The 20,537-nt window shown below is 43.8% G+C and overlaps 1 protein-coding gene across 8 annotated transcripts in view; it reads right to left on the bottom strand.

Annotated features, from left to right (window-relative positions):
- Nucleotides 1-20,537, bottom strand: part of FLNA (filamin A) — a 1,106,834-nt gene that overhangs the window by 422,065 nt on the left and 664,232 nt on the right. For all 8 annotated transcript variants that reach the window (XM_044080337.1, XM_044080332.1, XM_044080334.1 and 5 more), the window contains 3 exons: nt 17,801-17,961; nt 16,685-16,852; nt 16,274-16,397 (listed from right to left, as the gene is read on the bottom strand). In XM_044080337.1, coding sequence (XP_043936272.1) covers nt 16,274-16,397; nt 16,685-16,852; nt 17,801-17,961 — 453 coding nt within the window. The remainder of the gene's footprint in view (nt 1-16,273; nt 16,398-16,684; nt 16,853-17,800; nt 17,962-20,537) is intronic.

Here is a 20,537-nt window from a genome sequence, read left to right as displayed (position 1 = left end):
AGAGTCTGAGAAATCTTGGCCCTGCCATTGAAATTGTTCCCTCATAGCATGCAAGGTTTCCCCAAAGGAAAATTCCTCAGGAGGAGAGGCTGAAGGGATGGACTCCTCAGCATCAGAGTCTTCGTAAGGAGAATAAGAATCCTCAGGAGGGTCTGTATGTTCTGAGTCAGAGGAATCATCAGTGGCTTCTGGCTCAGGGGGCTCTGCTCTAGTCCTCTTTTCTGGACGAGGGAGAGAGGCCCTGTCTGGATGAGGCTGGACTCCACGAATTAAAGTGATGATATCCTCTGCTAAAGAAAGCATATGGGAGCTGGTGCTGGGCCTGTGAGAGGGGGGCTTGGCAGGCACAGGTTTAGATGCTTTGGCTGCTTTAGCCCTGGCAAAGGCCTTAATAGACATAGCTGGAGGAGGCCTAGCAGCTCCACGTGCAGGGGTAGAAATATCTAGGAGAATGGTGTCAGATAAATCCTGTGAAATCGCAACAGAAGGTTGGATTTCAGAAGCCGTTTCTACCAGGTTAGAAGAGGCCTCGGTAGAAGGCAAGTTATCGGCTGAAGAAAGAACCGCTTGCTCGGTTTCAGCCGAAACAGAGACACTCGTGGTTTGCTTAACTGCGGTTTCGGCCGAAACCGCGGACCGCGAGTGTCTGTCCTTTTCTTTGCGTTTTTTGATTATTTGCGTAGTCGGAGGATCCGATGGCATAATGTAGGCAAAATCGGAGCCGAAAATCTGTTCAGCAAAGTCCGAGCGACGTCTAAGCGTCCGCCAGTTAAAAGAAGCACAGGCTAGACAAGCTGCTACGTCATGGTCTGGGCCTAAATAATGTATGCAATAGGAGTGGAAATCTTTATGAGGTATTTGTTTCCCACAAGATAAACAGTTATTAACTTTCTCTGACATCGGCTGAGGCAAGAAAGAGTCCCCAACGGGGTACTTCGCTTTATAGAAGTCTTCGAAGTAGTATTCGGTAGTAGTAATCTCTGGATCTGACCGACCGGCACTTGCGAACAGCTTCTGCTTTGGGCGCCACGCGGCAAGAAAGACTGAGGAAAATGACGTCGGCTGATGCCTTTATACCCGAATGACTGCCGCAATGACGTCGGGTGAAGTGCGACACCAGCCGAAGCCAGACCCAGACTTTGGAATCCGGCCGACCGAAGGGCTGCCTGACGACAGGACAACCCATTTGTAAAGACTGCAGATGCATCCTTGAAGGACATCTAAAGATACACGAGGAGAAAATAGGAAAAGCTTTATTATAGATAGAGTAATACACAAGTAGTGCACGTTTTACTTCCTTAAAGATGTACCTTACTAGTGTATAAAAGCAGAGAATATAAACAATTGAGGTTGAAAGAATGCAAGGGAAGAGGGCAAGAGTTAAACGGGAAAAGATAATCTTCCCCATTGCATGACATGGTTTAGTATTACCCAATTTGGGCACTGCACAGCTATGCAGGTAAGGCTCATACATAATCCAAGCAGGAGGTTATATATCAAACTGGAAAGGAATTAAGAAAGCAAATTGAAATTCAAGAAATGTGTAGGATTCTGGATGCAGAGCCTTAAGGAGAACCATAACGTTTAAGTATTTCAAGAACTAAGCCAACATCGGAATGCAAAAGACAATTCTGCCGACAGGGATGACCAAGTACAGCAACAGAAAATAGGCAAGAGGTGGCTGGAATTAACAGAGAAACTGGCAAATGAACAAAGACTTTGGGAGAAAATAGCTACACAAAGTGGGATGAGACCAAGCTGTAGTTTGGACTGCATGGTAAAGATTGCCCATACTCCTTCCCTGGCAGAGATTTCCCTAACCTTAACTCATATCAGAGTGACACCTCCAGGTACATCTGCAGTCAACTCCATCTACACATCAAATATTGCTTGTTCATATTTGCATGAATTCCAAAACCATGCCATGTACAAGGTTTTAAAAGATTTCATCTTAAAGCTCAACACAATGGCAAACTGCATGAATAGTTGACCTCTGAAAGAGAACTGTTTTTATGGTATTTATACGGATAATTCATTTTTTCTAAATCTCAACAACCAATTAACAGACTGAATTCAACCTCTTATGAAAGCTCTCAGCTAGATGAATAAAAGTCTGCTGACAGCATGTGCTTAACTTGAGTGGTTGAGATATTTTAAGCTGTTTACAAAATGTTACACACTTACTCAGTTTACTATGACTTATAAAATTCAGTTTAAGACCTAGAACCTAAAGAATACTACCATTATAAAAAGTGTACGTTGAGTTTGCCATTGATACTTCTTTCATAACCCCTATGGTTCCAGAGATAAACATTTGTTTGAAATGGGAGGACAATTTGATTGACAAAAGGTTTGGGCTCTGCCCATTGGAAGTTGGTTCAAACTTCCCAGGCTCCATTGGAGTGAAGGAGTTAAGATCTAGATTCAAATAAATTTCCACCAGTCCAGAAAACAAGCTGTTAAGGGATTAGTTAGTATGGCATACAAAATACTGAATGAGAACGAGATCAGATGTTACGAGTAGGAAGACAAATGGAATTCGCAAAGGAGTAATGCTTGTACTACTGCAAGCATTACAGATGCAATTTGGTTGGGGTTAAAATTATCTGAAATCCCAGCATCTGAGACTTTTTCCTCAAATAGACAGCAAATGCAGGTGTGATGGAAAACAGAGAATGGTGACACATTTAACAAGTCAGATTATCAAACGCCCGGCCAAATACGGTCAGAAATGACAGGGAAGCAAACTGCTGTAACCAAGGAAATTACTCTACATGGAACACAGGATCCAAAATTACCTATACACAGTAAAGCCTGAAGTCTAAATGCCATTTTCTACCAAAATGACAAGCTGCTTTAAAATGAACCAAGGGTGGGATCTTTAGAAAAAGGAACTAGCAAATTAAATGAAAATAAATGGAATTTGTGGAAATACATGCAGAATATTTAGGAGGAATGAGATTTAAGGAAAGACACAAATCTGTTTGCTAGACTGAATTAAAAATTTAATGTATGAAAAATGTTGAGATAATTTTTCTGTGAATGCAAGCACGAGTAAGTTGTGAATTTAAAGGCGCTTCTACAACTGCCATCTTTGCAGCTTGCTGTTATGCTTTGTTGAAGGGGTCAAACCCTAATGTAACCCCAATATAAACCTTCAGTGTGTTTCCTGATGCCATAGTACTCCATGCTTCAAGCACATGCAAGTGACCCCTCTCTGGCTTGTCCATGACTCAAAACTGCAAATGGGCAGGTCTTACCTACATAAGTTATGGGACCTCAACCATGTGCTGACAGTTGGCACAGTGCATCCAAGTGCACCATCCCTTCTTTGCCATTGTGCTACTCCACTTATGTTCAAAGCTACTAGAAAAGTAGTTTCTGTAGTGCAGGCAAGCCTTCTATAAATGCAATTCTCATGTCCCCACAGTAGAGGCATCAGTTGCATTCCCATATGCTAATGTACATACCCCAAATCACATCAGTGAAAAGGTAAAACGCTGCCAAAACTGAATGGCAGGCTTTACACATTGCCATCACTCTAGGGACACAAATGGACAAAAGTACACTTCATACACATTACACAAGCGAATATTTGGCAAGTCACCTTGATACGGTCGTCCATATGCATGAGTCAGTAACAAGATGGCACAGTGCATACCATGTTTAGAAATCTAGAAAAAACTCACCATAACATTCTTTTGCAAGCTACTTAAAGCATTAAAGACTTTAGCAAAACCAAGTTTGTCATCTAAACCACAATACACTTGTATCATGCAGGTACTTTTGAGAGCTATAAAAAAGCATTCATGACAGAGGTCCATTCACTTTCTTGCAACAGTAGTGAAAGTGCCCAGAGGGGGAAAAAAACTAGAAGTTATGTACTCACCATAACATTCGATGTGGTCCATCTCCTCACATTCTTACTCACGGGTTCTGAGCTGAACATCAGCTCAGACTCTGCCAACTTCTTTTTCTAGCACGAAGTCTCCAATTGGCTGGGCTAACCTGGTATCCCATGTTGCACTGCTCCCTAGCCCCAGATCTAGTTTGCAGCAATCCATAGTCACACCTCATGCACAACCACAGTTCAGTAAGGTAGAACACTATCCAGGGTAGCAAAGAAAAAACAACCAACACTGAAGGGTACTGAAGACCAATGTCCCGTCCAAATCCTCCAGGAGGGGGGACAGGTGGGAGGGAACGTAAGAATGTGAGGAGAGATGGACCACATACATCAACCGTTATGGTGACTACATAACTTCTAGATGTTATGTGATCCAATCTCGCCTACATTCTTACTCACGGGACAGCGTCCCCAGCACCTCTATCCTGTGAGGCTCAATGGAAGATGCTCCTGAGAACAGTGGAACCAAAGGAAGCCTGGCCCCTAGAAGCCACGTCTAATTTGTAATGAGTAATAAAGGTGTGGGGAGAAGCCCACGTGGCCACAGCACAAATTTCATCCAAAGATAGCCTGGAATGATAAGCTACTGAAGCGGAAACAGCCCTGGTGGAGTGAGCCTTGACGGAATGGTAAATTTCTGCCTGCTGACGAATAGACATAGGAGATGCAATCAAAAATCCATCTGGAAATTGTAATCTTAGAAATAGAGGAACCGGTTCTATTTTCTGAAAATAGAAATAGTTGGCCAGACTTACGAAGTTGTTTTGTCTAAGTAAAATCGAAGCTGCCTGTGTACGTCCAACTGATGAAATTTAAACTCAGCCTTGTTGGAAAATTGAGGGAAGAAAACTGGCAGCTCAATAGACTGAGATTAATGGCAGAGGTTACTTTCAGAAGAAAGGACGGATTAGGTCTCAAGGAAACCCTGTCCTTATGAAAGATTCAATATGGGTATTTGATGGACAAAGCTTGAATCTCCGACACCCGTCTGGCTGATGTGATGGCTATTAAGAATGCAGTCTTCCAAGACAGAAATTTTAATTCACAGGTGGCAGCTGGCTCGAAAGGTGAAGTCAGGGCTTGTAAGACAAAATTTAAATCCCATGGCATGATGGGTTCTGACACAGGAGGCCGTAGTAATAAGGAGGCCCTCAAAAAGGCCTTGCATAGTTTATGAGCCATGAGAGAAGGTTCATAAGAGGTATGAAAATTAGAAATAGTGGCCAGCTGGACCTTAATGGTCGCAGGAGCAGAACCCTGCTGAAAAAGTATGGATAAAAAATCTAAGACAGCAGGGATGGGGGCTGTGAAAGGATCCAGTCCCAGAGCCCAAATTGAAAATCTTTTCCACTTGCTGGAATAAATCTTCCTTGTAGAAGATTTATGAGAAGATAAAATGTGTACTACCTCAGGTGAAAAACGAAGTCTGACTAAAGATGGAAGTGGAGTAGCCAGGCTGTCAACCTGAGGGTCCGCAAGGAGGGATGGGACTGTCCCAACATGTCAGTAGGTCTGGTGCTGGGTCCAGAGTCCAAGGACTGTCCACTGCATACTGATGAAGAAAGGAGAACCAGACTTTGCGAGGCCAGTGTGGGGCAATTAGAATCATGTTGTTTCCCGTGGAAATGGCTTTCTGAATCACTCTTGGTAGCAGAGGAAACTGAGGGAAAGCACAGAGCAGACCGGGAGGCTACTCGTGGACTAGAGCGTCCCTAGGTGATTCCCCCTGTGGGGGGGGGGGGGGGGTCAGAGTGAAGTAGTTTCTGCACTTGGCATTGTGGGGATTGGCAAAGAGATTGCAGCAAGGCTGACCCCACCTGTTGAAAATCTGTTCCGCAACTCAGCGGTTCAGGGACCACTCATAAGGCATTAGAATAGATCTGCTTAGCCTGTCTGCCATCACATTGGCCTTCCCCGGAATGTGCGTTGCCACAAGGAACAGTCGGGAAGACACTGCCACACTCACATAGCCTCTCTGCATAGGGGGTAAGATCTGGTTCCCCCTTGCTTGTTCAGGTACCAACACCACGGACATGTTGTCACAGTGAATCGCAATCGTTCCTAGGGGGAGAGAGCTCTGCAGTTCTTGCAACGCCAGTAACACCGCTCTCATCTCTAGAACATTAATGTGCAGATGTACCTAGGGATCTTGCCACGTGCCTTGGACCATCCTGCCAAGATAATGACCCCCCACACCATCTGGGAGGAGTCAGTCGTCACCGTGGCACCTGGTGGCATAGGAATAAACGGATTCCCCTTGTTCAAGTTGGCATAGCGTAGCCACCAACAGAGGTCCTGTTTGCACCGATCGAGGAGTAGGATTAAATGGGACAGGGGAAGTTTCTGAAAGGACCACTGGGCAGAGAGGAGACACTGCAGAAGCCTCATGTGTAATCTGGCTAGAGGCACTAACATAATGGTGGCTGCCATGGATCCCAGGAGCTGTAGAACCCATCTGGCCTGAAACTTCTTGAGGGGTAACAACGCGCGAACCTGACCCTGCAACCCCTCTATCCTTTCTTGGGGCAGGAACAGCCGCATATGAATGGTGTCTAGCTCTGCGCCTAAAAATGTGACACGCTGTGAGGGCAGCAAGGCAGACTTTCCCCAGTTCAAGGTAATTCCTAGCTGATGACAAAGGGCAATGGTAGTTTCCCTGGCCTGAATGAGAAGATGCCTGGTGGGGGCGATGAGGAGCCAGGCGTCCAGGTATGGAAACACTTTGAATCCATGACGTCTCAGGTGAGTTGTCACCACTGCCAAACACTTCAACACTCTGGGGGCTGTGGTGAGACCAAAGGGCAGGGCACGAAACTGGAAATGACTGGCTCCCAGCCGGAAGGGTAAGTGACTCCTGGATGCCCTGTCCCTTTTGATATGGTAGTAAGCATCCTTGAGGTCGATGGAGCACATCCATACTTTTCCCAGTAACGGAAAAATAGACTGAAGGGTGACCATTCGGAACTTGGACTTTAGAACGTAGCAATTCAGTCGGCCGAGATCCAAGATGGGTCTCCGGTCCCCTGTTTTTTTTCGGCACCAAAGAGAGTCTTAAGTCCCTAATCCGATCTGGTCTGAGGGGACAGGTTGGATGACTTTCCAGCAACTTTGAAATTTCTAGTGTTGCGTGATCCCTTTGACTGGGTGGAGCGTCTGGGATTCTCTTGGCTAGAGGGGGGTCTGATAACAAGGGGATGGAATAACCTCCGGTAACTATTTGAAGCACCCATCGATCCTGAGTGATACTTGCCCAGGCTTCCGGGTACAACAAAATGCGGCCCCCGACTGGCTCCGGAATAGCACAGTCGGGCAATACCTCAGGGACGATGATAGGAAGGCCCGCGAAAGGAATCATGGTCTCCCGAATTGCGAGGGCCTCCTCTGCCCCTAGGGCGGCGTCACCCAGAATAGCCTCCCCCTCTGCCTCTGGAGGGGGACTCTCCTTGAGCGGCAGGGAAAGACTTCTGTGACTTTCTGAACCACATTTTTCCTCCCCCTCTGAGCCTTGGGGTAAGGCCTAGATGGAAGAGAAAAATGGACCCCTACGGCAGACAGGGTCTTTCCCTCTTGCTCGCATCTGGTGAGGGTGTCTTTCTCTTTGGTCCCAAAGAGTGAAGACCCATCAAAGGGGGAGTCAGTGAAGGAAGACTTTAAGGCCTCCACGAAATGACAGGCGCATCCAGGCTTGCCTCCTGAGGGCTACACCTGAGCTAGCTGCCCTGCTCGCCCCTTCAGCTGCATAAGATACGAGCCTCATGGACAAGTTGACAATAGAGCCAAGAGTAGACAACTGGGCATTTGGGCATTAACAGTCTGCGTTAACACCTCAGGTACGTTACCCGTTAGAGTATCTCCTCTTTAAGGAGATCTCTCTGGAGCCAAGTAAAATGACAAAGATAATTCAGAGACCGAAGGGTGAAGGTTGCTGGAGAGGGTACACTTCCCGTACCGATCCATACTCCTGGACTCCTTGTCAGGAGGACGGACAGAGGAAGAAGACTCTGCTACTTCCTGCTGAGTGGCTACCGCCGCCACCATGGCATCCACAGAAACCCCTTTGGACAGGAACGCTTTCCCAGGGGGAGCCGAAAGAAATTTATTAGGGCATCTGGGTACAGGTTCCACAGAGTCAGGAATCTCCCACACCCTTCAGACAGATCAAATCTAGGAGCTCATCGAAGGGTGGAGACACCCAGGAGGTGGAGGGTTGAGCCCCAAAGGCCTTGAGGAATAGAGACTCCTCCTCAGAGGGGGTTTTGGACGACCAGCCGCCTCTCTGCCTCAAAATCTCCAGGATGTCTGAGAAAGACGTCATTGGAGGACGACTTGGGGGACCCCTCTGACTCTTCGAGGTCGGTATCAGAAGTGAGATTTGTCCTGGGAGTCTGTGCTTCCTCTTGCACAACTTTTCTTGGGGGCTCCTCAGGCAGACTGAGAGGCCCTCAGAAAATTGGGGACCGCTCATGGGGGTATCCCCAGACCTTGAGGCTCAGTCAACAGATAGGGGGACATCAGAGGCTCTCGCTGGTGTGGAAGGGGATGGAATGACCGAGCCGGGTGATGTCACTGAAGATCTGGCTAGTGCGCTACTCATGGCCTTGAAGGCGGGTCCCCCCCGAATCAGAGGACCGACCAACCTCAGTGGCCACGACCGGAGTCCAAGTTAGAGTCGAAGCGCCGAGAGGGAGGCTCAGAACAGACATAGGTCCCAAAGTATCCCCCTCGGGTCTGACAGAGGAAACCAGAGTTCCAAAACCAGAGGATGGAGCCAACATGGTTGGAGCAGACTTCGGCACCGATAAAGCCTCAACAGGTATCGGAGCAGGCAGAACATTACCCGGAGCAGAACACTCCAGCTCCGAAGACAAGGAGGTGCTCGGAGGAGGAACCATCTGTGCACTCATCGGGACTGGCTCCGGAGCAGACTGGGTCAGAGCCGAAAATTTTGCCAACACAGGCGACTACAGGAGCCGCTGGACCACCCTATCCACATCCAAACCAGAGAGTCTGGAGGATTTGGAGGAGAGAAGGTGATTGATCTATCTGGAGATCCATGTCTAACACTAGGAGACCGGCTCCAAATGGGCTCTAACAGAATTGGAGCAGAGGCCGATTCAAGAACCACAGCTAACTCTGCGGCCCCGAGATCAAGGGAGCCGAGGAGGTAGAATCCAATTTGGTAGAATTCTCCGGTGGTTCCAATGAAACAGATGGAGCCGGAGATCTCTTAGCCTTAGAAGTCTTGACTTTAGTTTGTGAACCAGAGGAAGTCCAAGGACTCCTCAAAGGAAGGCTTTGGAAGACCCTTCAGTACAAGTTTACTTCTTTCCTGTAGCACCCTCGGACTGAAGGCGTGACAAAAGCTACAGGACTCTTGTAAATGTATAGCCCCCCAGGCAGTATACACAAACTGAATGTCCATCTGTTATGGACATCTTGTAGCTGCATTTAGAACATTTCTTAAACCCAGAGGGTTTATGTTCCTTTTGCTCCTTTGACATATCAATGAAAACTGCACACAACACAAACAAGCAACAGGACCCTAGTCCAACAATGGCTAAGGCGGGAAACTACTGCTAACTACTGACAAGAATCTCTAACTTAAAAGATTCTTGAGACTACTAACCCACACACAGAAGCGAGGAAAAACAGCTTTTTTTACACAGGAAAATTAGGACAAAAATATACAATGGAGGGAGGACTAGGTCCTCCAACTTAAACTGGCCTAGCCCGTCAGAACAGAGGGATACAGTCAAAAATCACTCACCACAAGACACGCTAAACAAGAGCAAATAGCTATTAAGATAGCTTTTGTGAGGAAAAAACACAATATTCAGTGAGAAAAAAAGTTTTAAAGCTACCTAGCCACAGCCAAGTGAGACCACGTCCTAGCTACACGAGCGGCAAATGAGATCTGGGGCTATGGAGCAGTGCAACATGGGATACCAGGTTAGTCCAGCCAATTGGAGACTTCATGCTAGAAAAATAAGTTGGCAGAGTCGGAGCCAATGTTCGGCTCCGAACCAGTGAGTAAGAATGTAGGTGAGATTGGACCACATAACATCTATGCATTACAACATGACATGGAACTGCCACAGAAGATGCTTCAATGACACTTTGGCAAAATACTGGGGGTGGGGATTGTTGCTGGCAGAAAATGTCAACTACAAGCAACACAATATACAAAACCGATGCTCCCCTCCACATTGCTACAGTGTTAACTACATTGTACTGATGCTTCAGGTTTCCATGTTGCTGGTTTTCTTACGGTCTACAAAACCCAAGAGAGTCTACCTTTAGGAGCAAGGCTGTAAATACTGAATCATGGTGGTACCCACATAGCTTGGCTGTAGCTTTCAAGCTAGGCATGCAAAGGACAGTGGCCATGGTCCTTGATCTGCTTCATGGCCCATTAGATGGTAAATCACACCACTGGAACCCAATGATTAAAGACTCTTACAAATGCTTCCACTGATCAACACTAGTTAACAGCAAACAGGGAATATGCACTGCTGTCCTAAATATACATGAAACATTCCTGCACAGGAGAGGACTACATATTGACCACTTACCTAGCACTTCAAGACCCTTTCTCAGCACTCTGTCAAAGTCTTCAGTGCCCCTAATCCCTGGCAATGATCTTTCAAAATAAATTTCATGCACAGGATTCAAGGCAGGTTGGTAGGAATGCTCCAATTCCCCACAGCTGCTGTCCTGGCAAGGTAGTACACCATATCACTACCCTAGATAGGGCTAGGGACCAGCAGCAAAACAGTATGAGATACTGGCCAGTTAGAGGCAGATACCAGCAGCATGACAATCTACAGTGCTATCTATACCTTCGCTAATGAGAGAAAAAAATACCACTAAAGATCTTAAGTGAACAAAGAACTTAACCATTTAACAGTAACTGAACGGATACGAGGAACAAGTTACAGATGTCAATAGTCTTGCATCAGGACTCAGTTCTAACTCTTGCTCAAAATCTCTCCGGAACCAGCACGTTTTCACATACAGATTATCCACACTTTCTGAACTGTGAACATATGACTTCCCCTGTAATTACATGCAATTAAAACTGCATTCTCCAGTAAATATTCTCTATATTATATGCAACAAATTCTTCCTGTTAAAATGCAATCAGTTACCTACAGTGGATATTAAAAAAAAAAAAAAAAGTGTACACACCCCTGTTAAAATGCCAGTTGTGATATAAAAGAGACCACAATAAATCATTTCAAAACTTTCCCCACCTTTAATGGGACCTATAACCTGTACAATTCAAATCAGTTAGGGGAAAATATAAAAAATAAAAAACATACAATAACCTGGTTACACAAGAATATACACTCAAACTAATACTTTGTTGAAGCACCTTTTATTTCAATTACAACAGGCTTCTTGGGTACACACCTGCCAATTAGAGACTAACCCCAAATGAAGTTCAGCTTTCCTGGTAGGACTTTCCTGACATTTACTCAGTTGCCTGCTACAGCAAAAGCCATAATTCGCAGAGAGCTTATAAAACAAAGGAATCGCCCTGTTGAAAGGTATCAATCAGAAGGGTACAAAAACATTTACACAGCATTGGATACACCATGGAACAGTGAAGAGAGTCAAAAGTGGAGAAAATATGGGACAATAGTGACGTTGCAAGGAACTGGATGTTCCTCCAAAATTGATAAGACTAGACTAAAACTTGTCAAGGAAGCTGCCAAGAGACTTACAGAAACACTGAAGGAGCTGCAGGAATTTCTGGCAAGTACTCATTGTCACATGTAGTACATAACCATCTCCCATAGTCTCCATATGTCTGGACTATGGGGTAGGGTTGCAAAATATTTTTTTTTTTTTTTTTTACGCAAAACACCCAGGGCCGGCTAAAATTTTCAAAATACATAAAGTCTCCCAAAAGCATGTGGGAAAATGTGTTGTCTGATGAGACCAAGGATGAACATTTTGGCCACAATTCCAAAAGGTACGTTTGTTGCAAAAACACTTTGCATCAAAGCACCAACCCCATGGTGAAGCATGAAGGTAGCAGCAGTAAAGGTGGAAGGAATTATGAACAGTTCCAAATACCAGTCACTTTCAGCCCAAAACCTTCAGGTGTCTGCTAGAAAGCTAAAGATTAAGAGGAATTTCACCTTTACAAGAAAATGACCCCAAGCATACATCCAAATCAACATAAGAATGGCTTCACCAGAAGAAAATTAAAGTTTTGTAATGGCACTGCCACAGCCCAGACCCAAATCCAATAGAAAATCTGTGGGGTGATCTGAACAGGGCTGTGCACAAGGGGTGCCCTTGCAATCTGACAGATTTGGAACACTTTTGCAAGGAAGAGTAGGCAAACATTGCCACGTCAAGATGTGCCATGCTGATAGACTCCTATCCAAGAAGATTAAATGCTGTAATTGAATCAAAAGGTGCTTCAAAAAGTATTAGAGGGTGTTCACACAAAGTACTAGTTTAAGGGTGTGCACACTTGTGCAACCAGCACATTGTAAGTTATACCCCCCCCCCCAAACAGATTTTTCAATTGAATTGTACAGGTTTATAGGTCACATTAAAGATGGAAAAGTTTTGAAATGATTTACTGTGGTCTCATATCACAAAAGCCTGCCATTTTAATTGGGGTGTGTACACTTCACTATTTTACAAAGCTTAAATACAGCTCTGTTACATGCCAAATTAAGGAAAACAGTTTCTATGCTGATTATGCAAGAGTGCAACAATTTTAATTACACAGTTCATACCAGGAGCTACTTAACCGCAATTAGCTAAACCACGAGCAGAAACGAGTGGTCCGGCTTGGCTTTCAAATACAGAGTCAGGTCCACTAATGGCATGATACTTTACAACTTGAGCAGTAGAAACGCTTCAGATTCAATAGGGGTACCATTTAAATCAGACCTGGCACCCATGTTCTTATGGACAGAGCTTATATAAATGCCTGGCCCTCAATGTCCTACTTGAATGCAGGACATTTAGGAAAATGTTGCTAGGCTTAGAAAGGCCCCCTGGCTCATTAACCTAAAAGCTGTCTATGAATTTTTTTCATAGTTCGCCACCAGTAGGCAGCCCCCCTCCAGCCAGACTTCCAAAGTCTAGACATCCTCAGGGAAAACCCAATTTCCCCCACCCAGCATGGGAGTCTAACCACCAGCTAGAAGGGAGACTGTTCAAGTTCATTACTTTGAATTCTTAAAGCTATGTTAGCCTTCTTCCCTGGATGGTCCCTTTATGCTGCAATTTGTGGAAATAAGTTGGAAGTCGGAAACTATACTGAAACTTTCACTGCACCTCAATGAACACTTATTTGAAGTCTGACCACCATCTTAATAAAGCCCAGAGTACTCCTTATAATAATATTGATTTAGGACTACATAAAAAAAGTAGTATACAAAGTTGTTTCTTTGAACATTAATTCAGAGATTCAAACTGGTGCCCACTGAAGGCAAGCACAAGTGTGCTCTTAGGCTTCTGCTTCTCTAAGGGCAAGTGCATTTTACCTCTAGGATAGCAGGAGAGGTCAGAGAGGATTCCAAGAACCCTACAACTGAGCAGTGGGGCAACAGTATGCATTACTAAGGAGTAGCCAAAGCACAGGTAGGGGAGGGAGAAATGACACCTACAATCTCTCCATCTCAAAGACCAGTAAGGTGAACGTTTGCTTGAGAAAAAACAGTGGAGACATCTATTGCAGTGGCATCATATTCCATCTACCCATTTTTAGTACTACACCGTCCATCCCAAGTATTAGAAACTTTAGTACTCATCCAAGAAAGGGTATTTTAAAAACAGTTAGCTACCCTTGGAAGCTGATCAAAAGAATACTAGAAAAGGGAGCCATAGCAAAGTCTTCTCTACTGCAGGACTGCACTTCAAACTTGTAATGATCAAGGACTGCCATGTATATAGTTGCTTCACAGAATGCAAGTAGACAGTCCCAAACAAAGGTTGCAGTAGTGGTAGTTCTCTTCCATAGTGTGTGCTTACATTTTGCCTTGAGATTCCACGAATGCTATTCCAATTGCACAAATTAAGAATTGCTGTAACAACCTTGTTAGCCCAACCAAGAAAGCAGACCATTGGATACACCAAATCTTTTAGTATGTACATCACACTACACCCACTTGTATAGATCAAATGCAGTATATGCTCTCCCCTTCTGGCATGAAGCCATACAACAGTTAGATTTCCGGACAGTGCCAGGACCTTGTAAAGAGCTTTGTTCCAACCCTTTAGAGCATCATGTAGGCATAAGTGTCATGATATGCAGCCCAGACACCCTCCAGACAAACCGTAACCATGATGAAAGACCAGGAAGACATGAGGGTAACAGATTCAAATTGTGATCAATCTTAATCATAAGAGTAAGGGGGATAAAGTGCAGTATTCCTCAGAAAGGGTACTGAAAAATGATACTAAGGCTCAGAAAAAGGTGTCAGAAGATGCACTAGCCCATTTACAGCTGCCCAAGTTTACCCCTATAATGGAGCACCACTGTATAGAAATAAGCCTCTAAAGCTCTTAAAACTGCCCATCCCCGTTCATGGAAGCTTGGGAGTTTTGTATTAAACTAGGTCACAGCAAAAGTCTCTAGTTTGCCCAGAGAAAAAAGTGCTCCTTTTTGTGCAGCATATAACCATGGTGGTTTGCCACTTCCTGCATCATGCCATCCTGAATACCTGCAGGGTCTTAAAAATAATTTCCTTTAGGCCAATGAGCTTGCTCATAAATGAGATCAACTGTCTAGACACAAGCTAGGTCTAAAAGAACCCAATGAAAGGGTCTACACTACCCGAAAGCGTAACAGTTTGACAAATCTGGTGGGTCAACTGAATCACCTCCTTATAGGGAGGGGATCAAGGTACTGATGTTATTCCTAAACTACTATTTTCCTCACACAAAGGAAATGTACGAGCAGACAGGCTCTCCTAGTTACACCGGCAAAAGATCAAACTGAGGAACATTATCTTGAAGCAGAAAGTTTTTACCACCTTTAAATATGGTTGGTAGGATCAGAGACTTGGGTCAGGCAAAGAATAGTACTGCATCTCCTCTGTGGGTGCTTGGGTTAAGCAGCTGTCTGATAGCAAGTGAACACAAATCAGTCTGAGGTGATTACTTGTGCAAAGCACTTAGTAAACACTGGGTGCAGTAGAACAAATAGCACAGTGATGAACAGGTAGTGCTGTGCAGGCAAGCTTTCTTCAAACCCCAGGTCAAGAAGTAGGGTGTCCAATAGTATCAACATTAGAATACACTGAAGAGTAAAACTGTATTAAGTACCCTGGTTCAGAAACCATTAACATTTTTAACTGTTCCTTTAAAAGTACTCATGGCTTTGCAGAGCAGGAAATCAGTAAAAATGGTATAGGTATTCCTGGAAGGCACTGACTATCTTATCCACTTGTCCAGGAGACATTCAGAAAGTTAAGACAGGATGTGGAGTGACTGCAGTCAACCACAGCTACCACCATCCTGGCGGTGTGGGTTGCCACCACTCCCCTTACCCTATCACCTGCCCTGGCCTCTTGCAACCCCTACTTGGCCCTTAACTGCTTTCGATAAAAAGCAATAGTTTGAGCATGTGAGAGGAATGGGCATATGAAAGCCTGTTTTACCCATGTTCCATTCAATTTCCTGGGAAGCTGGCCAGGCAGCCTAGCCTTACCCAAAGAGCTGTTAAAGCCTGCTAAATCCCCTAGAAGGGCCCAAATCCTCAGCCAAGCAGATTTACAGACCACTGCCCCTGTGGCTACTTCCCCTATTACTACTCATAGAAGCATTTGTTTGCGTCAAAGGAAGTTTGAATTAACCAACTTTAATCCACAAGGCCTCTGGCATCGCATTAGCCGTATTCCTCTTGCCTAAACTGTTATATCCACGTAGCATCCATAGATTGTCTTTTAAACTATGGTAAAAAGTTAGACCAGACTAATACAGGTTTATAAAAATGTCTTTGTAAAACTAGAGTTGGATACTGCATGACCTAGCATGCAGCTTTAAAGTGATTCTGCAACACAGATAATGTACTTAAACAGATACAGTATGGACCAGAGTAGTTTAAAAATGAATACCACCACCAAGATTGAATAAAGACTGAGGCAGTAGCTTCTAAAAGCCGACAGGTAAAGGAAGCTCAGCAAGAGAAGTGTAAATGTTCTACATGACCAGTTACTTAAGCTTTGGAACCATACACCACTTTTTATGCATAGGTTATTTGTGCATTAGTGCAGATTACTTGCACTACACTGCTGAATTTAGCATATTAATTTACACTTCAGGCACTGGGATGTTTTGGTTTACTCAGTGCAGGAAATTCCTGCTCAAAGATCCTCTAATATACTAGATTACCTGCGGGGAATCTCATCGTCACCATATTGGACTGAAACGGTATAGGGTCCTTCCCGGGTAGGAACATAACTCACTGTGTGGGTACCATCTCTGTTCTCAACAACTTCCACAGGTTCAACAATACCTGCCAAAAAAAGCAAGAAGTTAAAACTCCTAGAAATACTTTTCCTGCTATGAACTTTGAAATGTCTTGCCTGCAGTTAATGTAAATTTCTATGAACTCTGCAACAATGAAACCCGGCCACACACAGCAAAATAGCACAGTACAAGAGATCCTCCCTGTGCTAAACCCAAGGCAGTACATGACTGCTTGTGCAATAATCAGAAAAGGCAGAGGCTTGTATGCTAAACTACAGCAATGAATTTAATAGACATCAAAATACTACAAATACACAAGACAGTCATACTAACCTTTGGGCCCAAGAACTCTGACCAAAAGGGGAGCCACTCCAGCCTTGCTCGTATCGACAGTAAAAGACTGTGGGACATTGGCACGAACCCCTGTTCCCAGTCCTGCTCCTGTGCAGGCAACTCTGGTAGCGTCTATCACATCACTGACTGGAACTTTAAATGGACTTCCTAAACAATGACACAGCAAAGACTACCATGAGTACCACAATGACACAGCAAAGACTACCATGAGTAGCACAATTACACAAGATCAAAGAACTTAACTGTCACTAGCAAATTAAGTCAAGACAAGAGAACATTACTCAAATCATATCACGGAGGCTCAACCATCCTTGTCCCTACCTGTTGGCTTTGACTAAAGGGCCTCAATTCCAGCAACATAAATGACAATGGTGTTTGTATTGCAGCAATGTTTCACACCCAGATGCCCCAAGATATCAGTGTGCTGCTTTGCTACAAAGGTTTCACATGCTTGAAAGTTCACATGCACCTTGAAAGGATAACAGATTTTGTAGGCTGACAGTCTCTACAGGATCTTCTCACTGACTTGCTCTACAACACCCAACTCACTTTAAACCAAGGAATACACAATGCTGCAACTCCAAGGCAAGAATGAGTCAACTGGGTGCAGAATGGAAGACAACTGGACCAATCTTGCAGGCCAACTAACCTTCTGCACTGCAGGGTAAAGGAAAGCAGAGTGACAAGTGCATTCCAGAGCACAATAAGCAATATATACCAGGGTATTGACTTGGAGTGAAGACCCTCAGGCCACACCCTAAATCGGCTATCCTTTTATTGCATGCCCCTGACATACTTTTACATGAATGCAACAAATGTCACCTATACAAACTGAAGAGGTGTACCATGACAATAAAAAGTCACCTACACAACCACCATCTTTAACGGAGACAATGACCAGGCCAGGGTGTTAAAGCTAGTCAGAAGCACTCACTGCCACAATGAACCACTTGCTACTGCTGCACAAGTTATTTGCTCTTCTTAGTGCTGCAGTTACTCAAAGTATCAGGAGCAACAAACAAGGTTCCCCACTCTTTCTGGTCTGACTAGATTCCAGTCTTAGAGGGACAAACGCAAACTTGGCACTCCACTTACCTGGCACTTGCTGACCTCCATATGTAACATTCAGGTTGTATGTACCAGGTTCATAGGGTACGTACTCCACTGTACAGCTACCATCCTTGTTATCTGTGCAGGACATCTTTGCTTCTGAGGGGCCTTCCACTGCCAATCCAAGTCCTCCTGTACCAGCACCTCTGTACAGAGTAAAATATTCTACTTCAGTTTGTCTGCGGGCACACAATATACAATTACTTTCAGCATGAATACCCTACACCTTCAACCTTCCATCTCCCAAACATGCACCACCACTTCTCAATGTGCAAAAAGTTTTAAACATTGATGATTATGGTCCATTACTTACTATGGATAACAGTTAACCAAATGTGAGAGAAGCTATGCTGACTGAGGATCTGATTAAGTCAATAAGGAGAATTAGTCAAGGAGGCGCACTTCAGTTAGGCTTCATTCTTTCAGTGCTGCCAAAGATTACAATTTGAAGTCAGTCTATAATCAGTGTGGTCAACATGACAGCCACCTGAATTATAGCACCCAAGCACTGCATTTTAAAAACTGACCAACTACGTATGTGGCAGACTTGTGTGCAGGAGACACAACTCTGGTTTTACAGGCCTGCTGTGTGGCACTACTCATGCCCATGTTTGGTTACCAACTAGGTTTACTCAGTGGCATGTTAGGCTGTGAAATTCTAGCCAAGCCAATGCTATGGGATAGCATTGTGCACCAAACTACTCCAATTTTAGCAGACATAACAGTTATACACTTGCTTTAATAAGTATCAGCCTCTGCAATACAAAATCATCTACTAGACATATGGACCAAAGATTTAGAAGCAAACTAAGCTTCTCTAAAAAACAAAAGTGGAGAATGACTGGTTTTAATATCCACAAGGACAGCTTTCAATTCCCCATGAGCTGTCCTGTCACTTAGCTCTTGCACGAGAATCTTGGTTGCAACCTGTCTGGCATTTCAAGAAAAGATGTACATTTTCTTGTAACCCATACCCACATTTAACCCCCTTGTAGTGCAACCATTTACCACCTCTCTCAACATTACATTATACATCCTACAAGTTTCACCGAATGTGAAAAACAAGGAGTTTAATGTTTTTTTCTTTCCAACTAAAATACAGCCTTTCATGTACTGTGCAAGCTGCGGTACAGCCTAGCCAGGCATCTAAACCCATTACCAGCCTTACAGCCTGCAAGTACACAGCTTGTCATTGGACCCGCTCAATTGAAGTCGCACATGTGTAGCAATGGTGTCTGTTACGCAATGCTCATTTCTGAGGGCCATCCTAATGCTTCAAGCCTTGTCCTGTAACCACAGCATTCACAAAGCTCTGCAGATGTTCAGCATCCTCATACATCCAGCTGATGGATGCCTCCACCTCAACAGGAGATTCCCCAATCTAAAATGTCAAAGCAAATTCTTTAAAGAAACTGGTATTGGAGCATGTGGTTCACAAAATTTTAATTCTACAGTTTTAATATGCCCATAATATAACCCATCAAAATGTTAATCATTCCTTTCTTTACTGCATTTGTCTATGTTTCAACTCAAGACTGCAAATGAATCTCCTTGCCTGCTAACTGTGCTCAAACCATTAAACTTAAAGGTGTCACAACTGGTTTTAAAAATGTAGATTCCCTTTCAAGTAGACTGTTAACTATCAACACAGCTTCACACACTCCAATAACCTCCACCAGTACATGCTTCAAAGTTAATTTGAAATATTAGCTTTGGTTTACCCATTTAGTAACTCTGGTCTCCATCACCCACAAGCACCCTTAACAGCTCACTTTAAAAAAAAAATACAAACCATCCATCTGTATGGAGACCACAAGCCAACTTGTATGCAGAGGCTCAATTATATGCAAAAATTCATTAAAATTTCTCCTGTGGACTCAGCGACTGAACACTTCATTTCTAGTACACTGAACACTTGATTTCTAGTACACTGCTGCAAATTTACAGTTTCCCAAAGCAACACTACATTAGTCACCAATAAAGTTCTCCAATATAATCTTCTGGCCAGGTAAGAAAGTTATGATGCGAACAAAAGCCAAAATACCCCCACACAAGCAGATAGGAAACGCCAAATACGGAGATGAAAAAAGTTTAACATGTCCTGGTACCTCGGCAATTCGCCTTAAATGAACACCACACCATACAAACCCCATCTCCTTATATACAATGAACTAACTCATTAATCAATCAATTCATTATTATTTAAACCTACAGCAGATCATTAAAGTTCAAAATTACAACTCATTTAAAATTCAAGAAAATACTGAACAGTAAATAGACATCGCTTAATAAAACTTTACATTGACAAGTCTACCACTTCTACCTTAATAGGACAAATAGTGAACTTCACAATACAAAATTTCAAAATGCTTGAATACCACAATACAAAATTTCACAATAAATCCCAATGTCTAAACTTATAATGGAATCCCAGTGTAAATTCATACCCCCTCGGATATAATGTATGATAGTCAAGAATCATTTTGTATTCTAATCTATTGAGTTCAGCTTTAAAATTACCAATCTCAAAATGTGGTTTAGCCAATACACTAAAAACGAATTCACCAGTATTGCTGTTATGCACATTAACAAAATGTGAGGCCATGGGGCTATCCATGTTCCCCCTTCTTACATCCCCCAATGTTCAAGGATGCGAACTTTTACCTTCCTAGTGGTTTGGCCAACATACCAAAGTAGCTTAGCACAATCACACCCCAAAACA

This window comes from Protopterus annectens, chromosome 8.part0 (assembly GCF_019279795.1).
Source record: "Protopterus annectens isolate FY-2018-M chromosome 8.part0, PAN1.0, whole genome shotgun sequence".
In the NCBI taxonomy this organism is placed as follows: domain Eukaryota; kingdom Metazoa; phylum Chordata; order Ceratodontiformes; family Protopteridae; genus Protopterus; species Protopterus annectens.
Note: the sequence above shows the minus strand (reverse complement) of the source record. Positions and strands in the feature narration are given on the sequence as shown.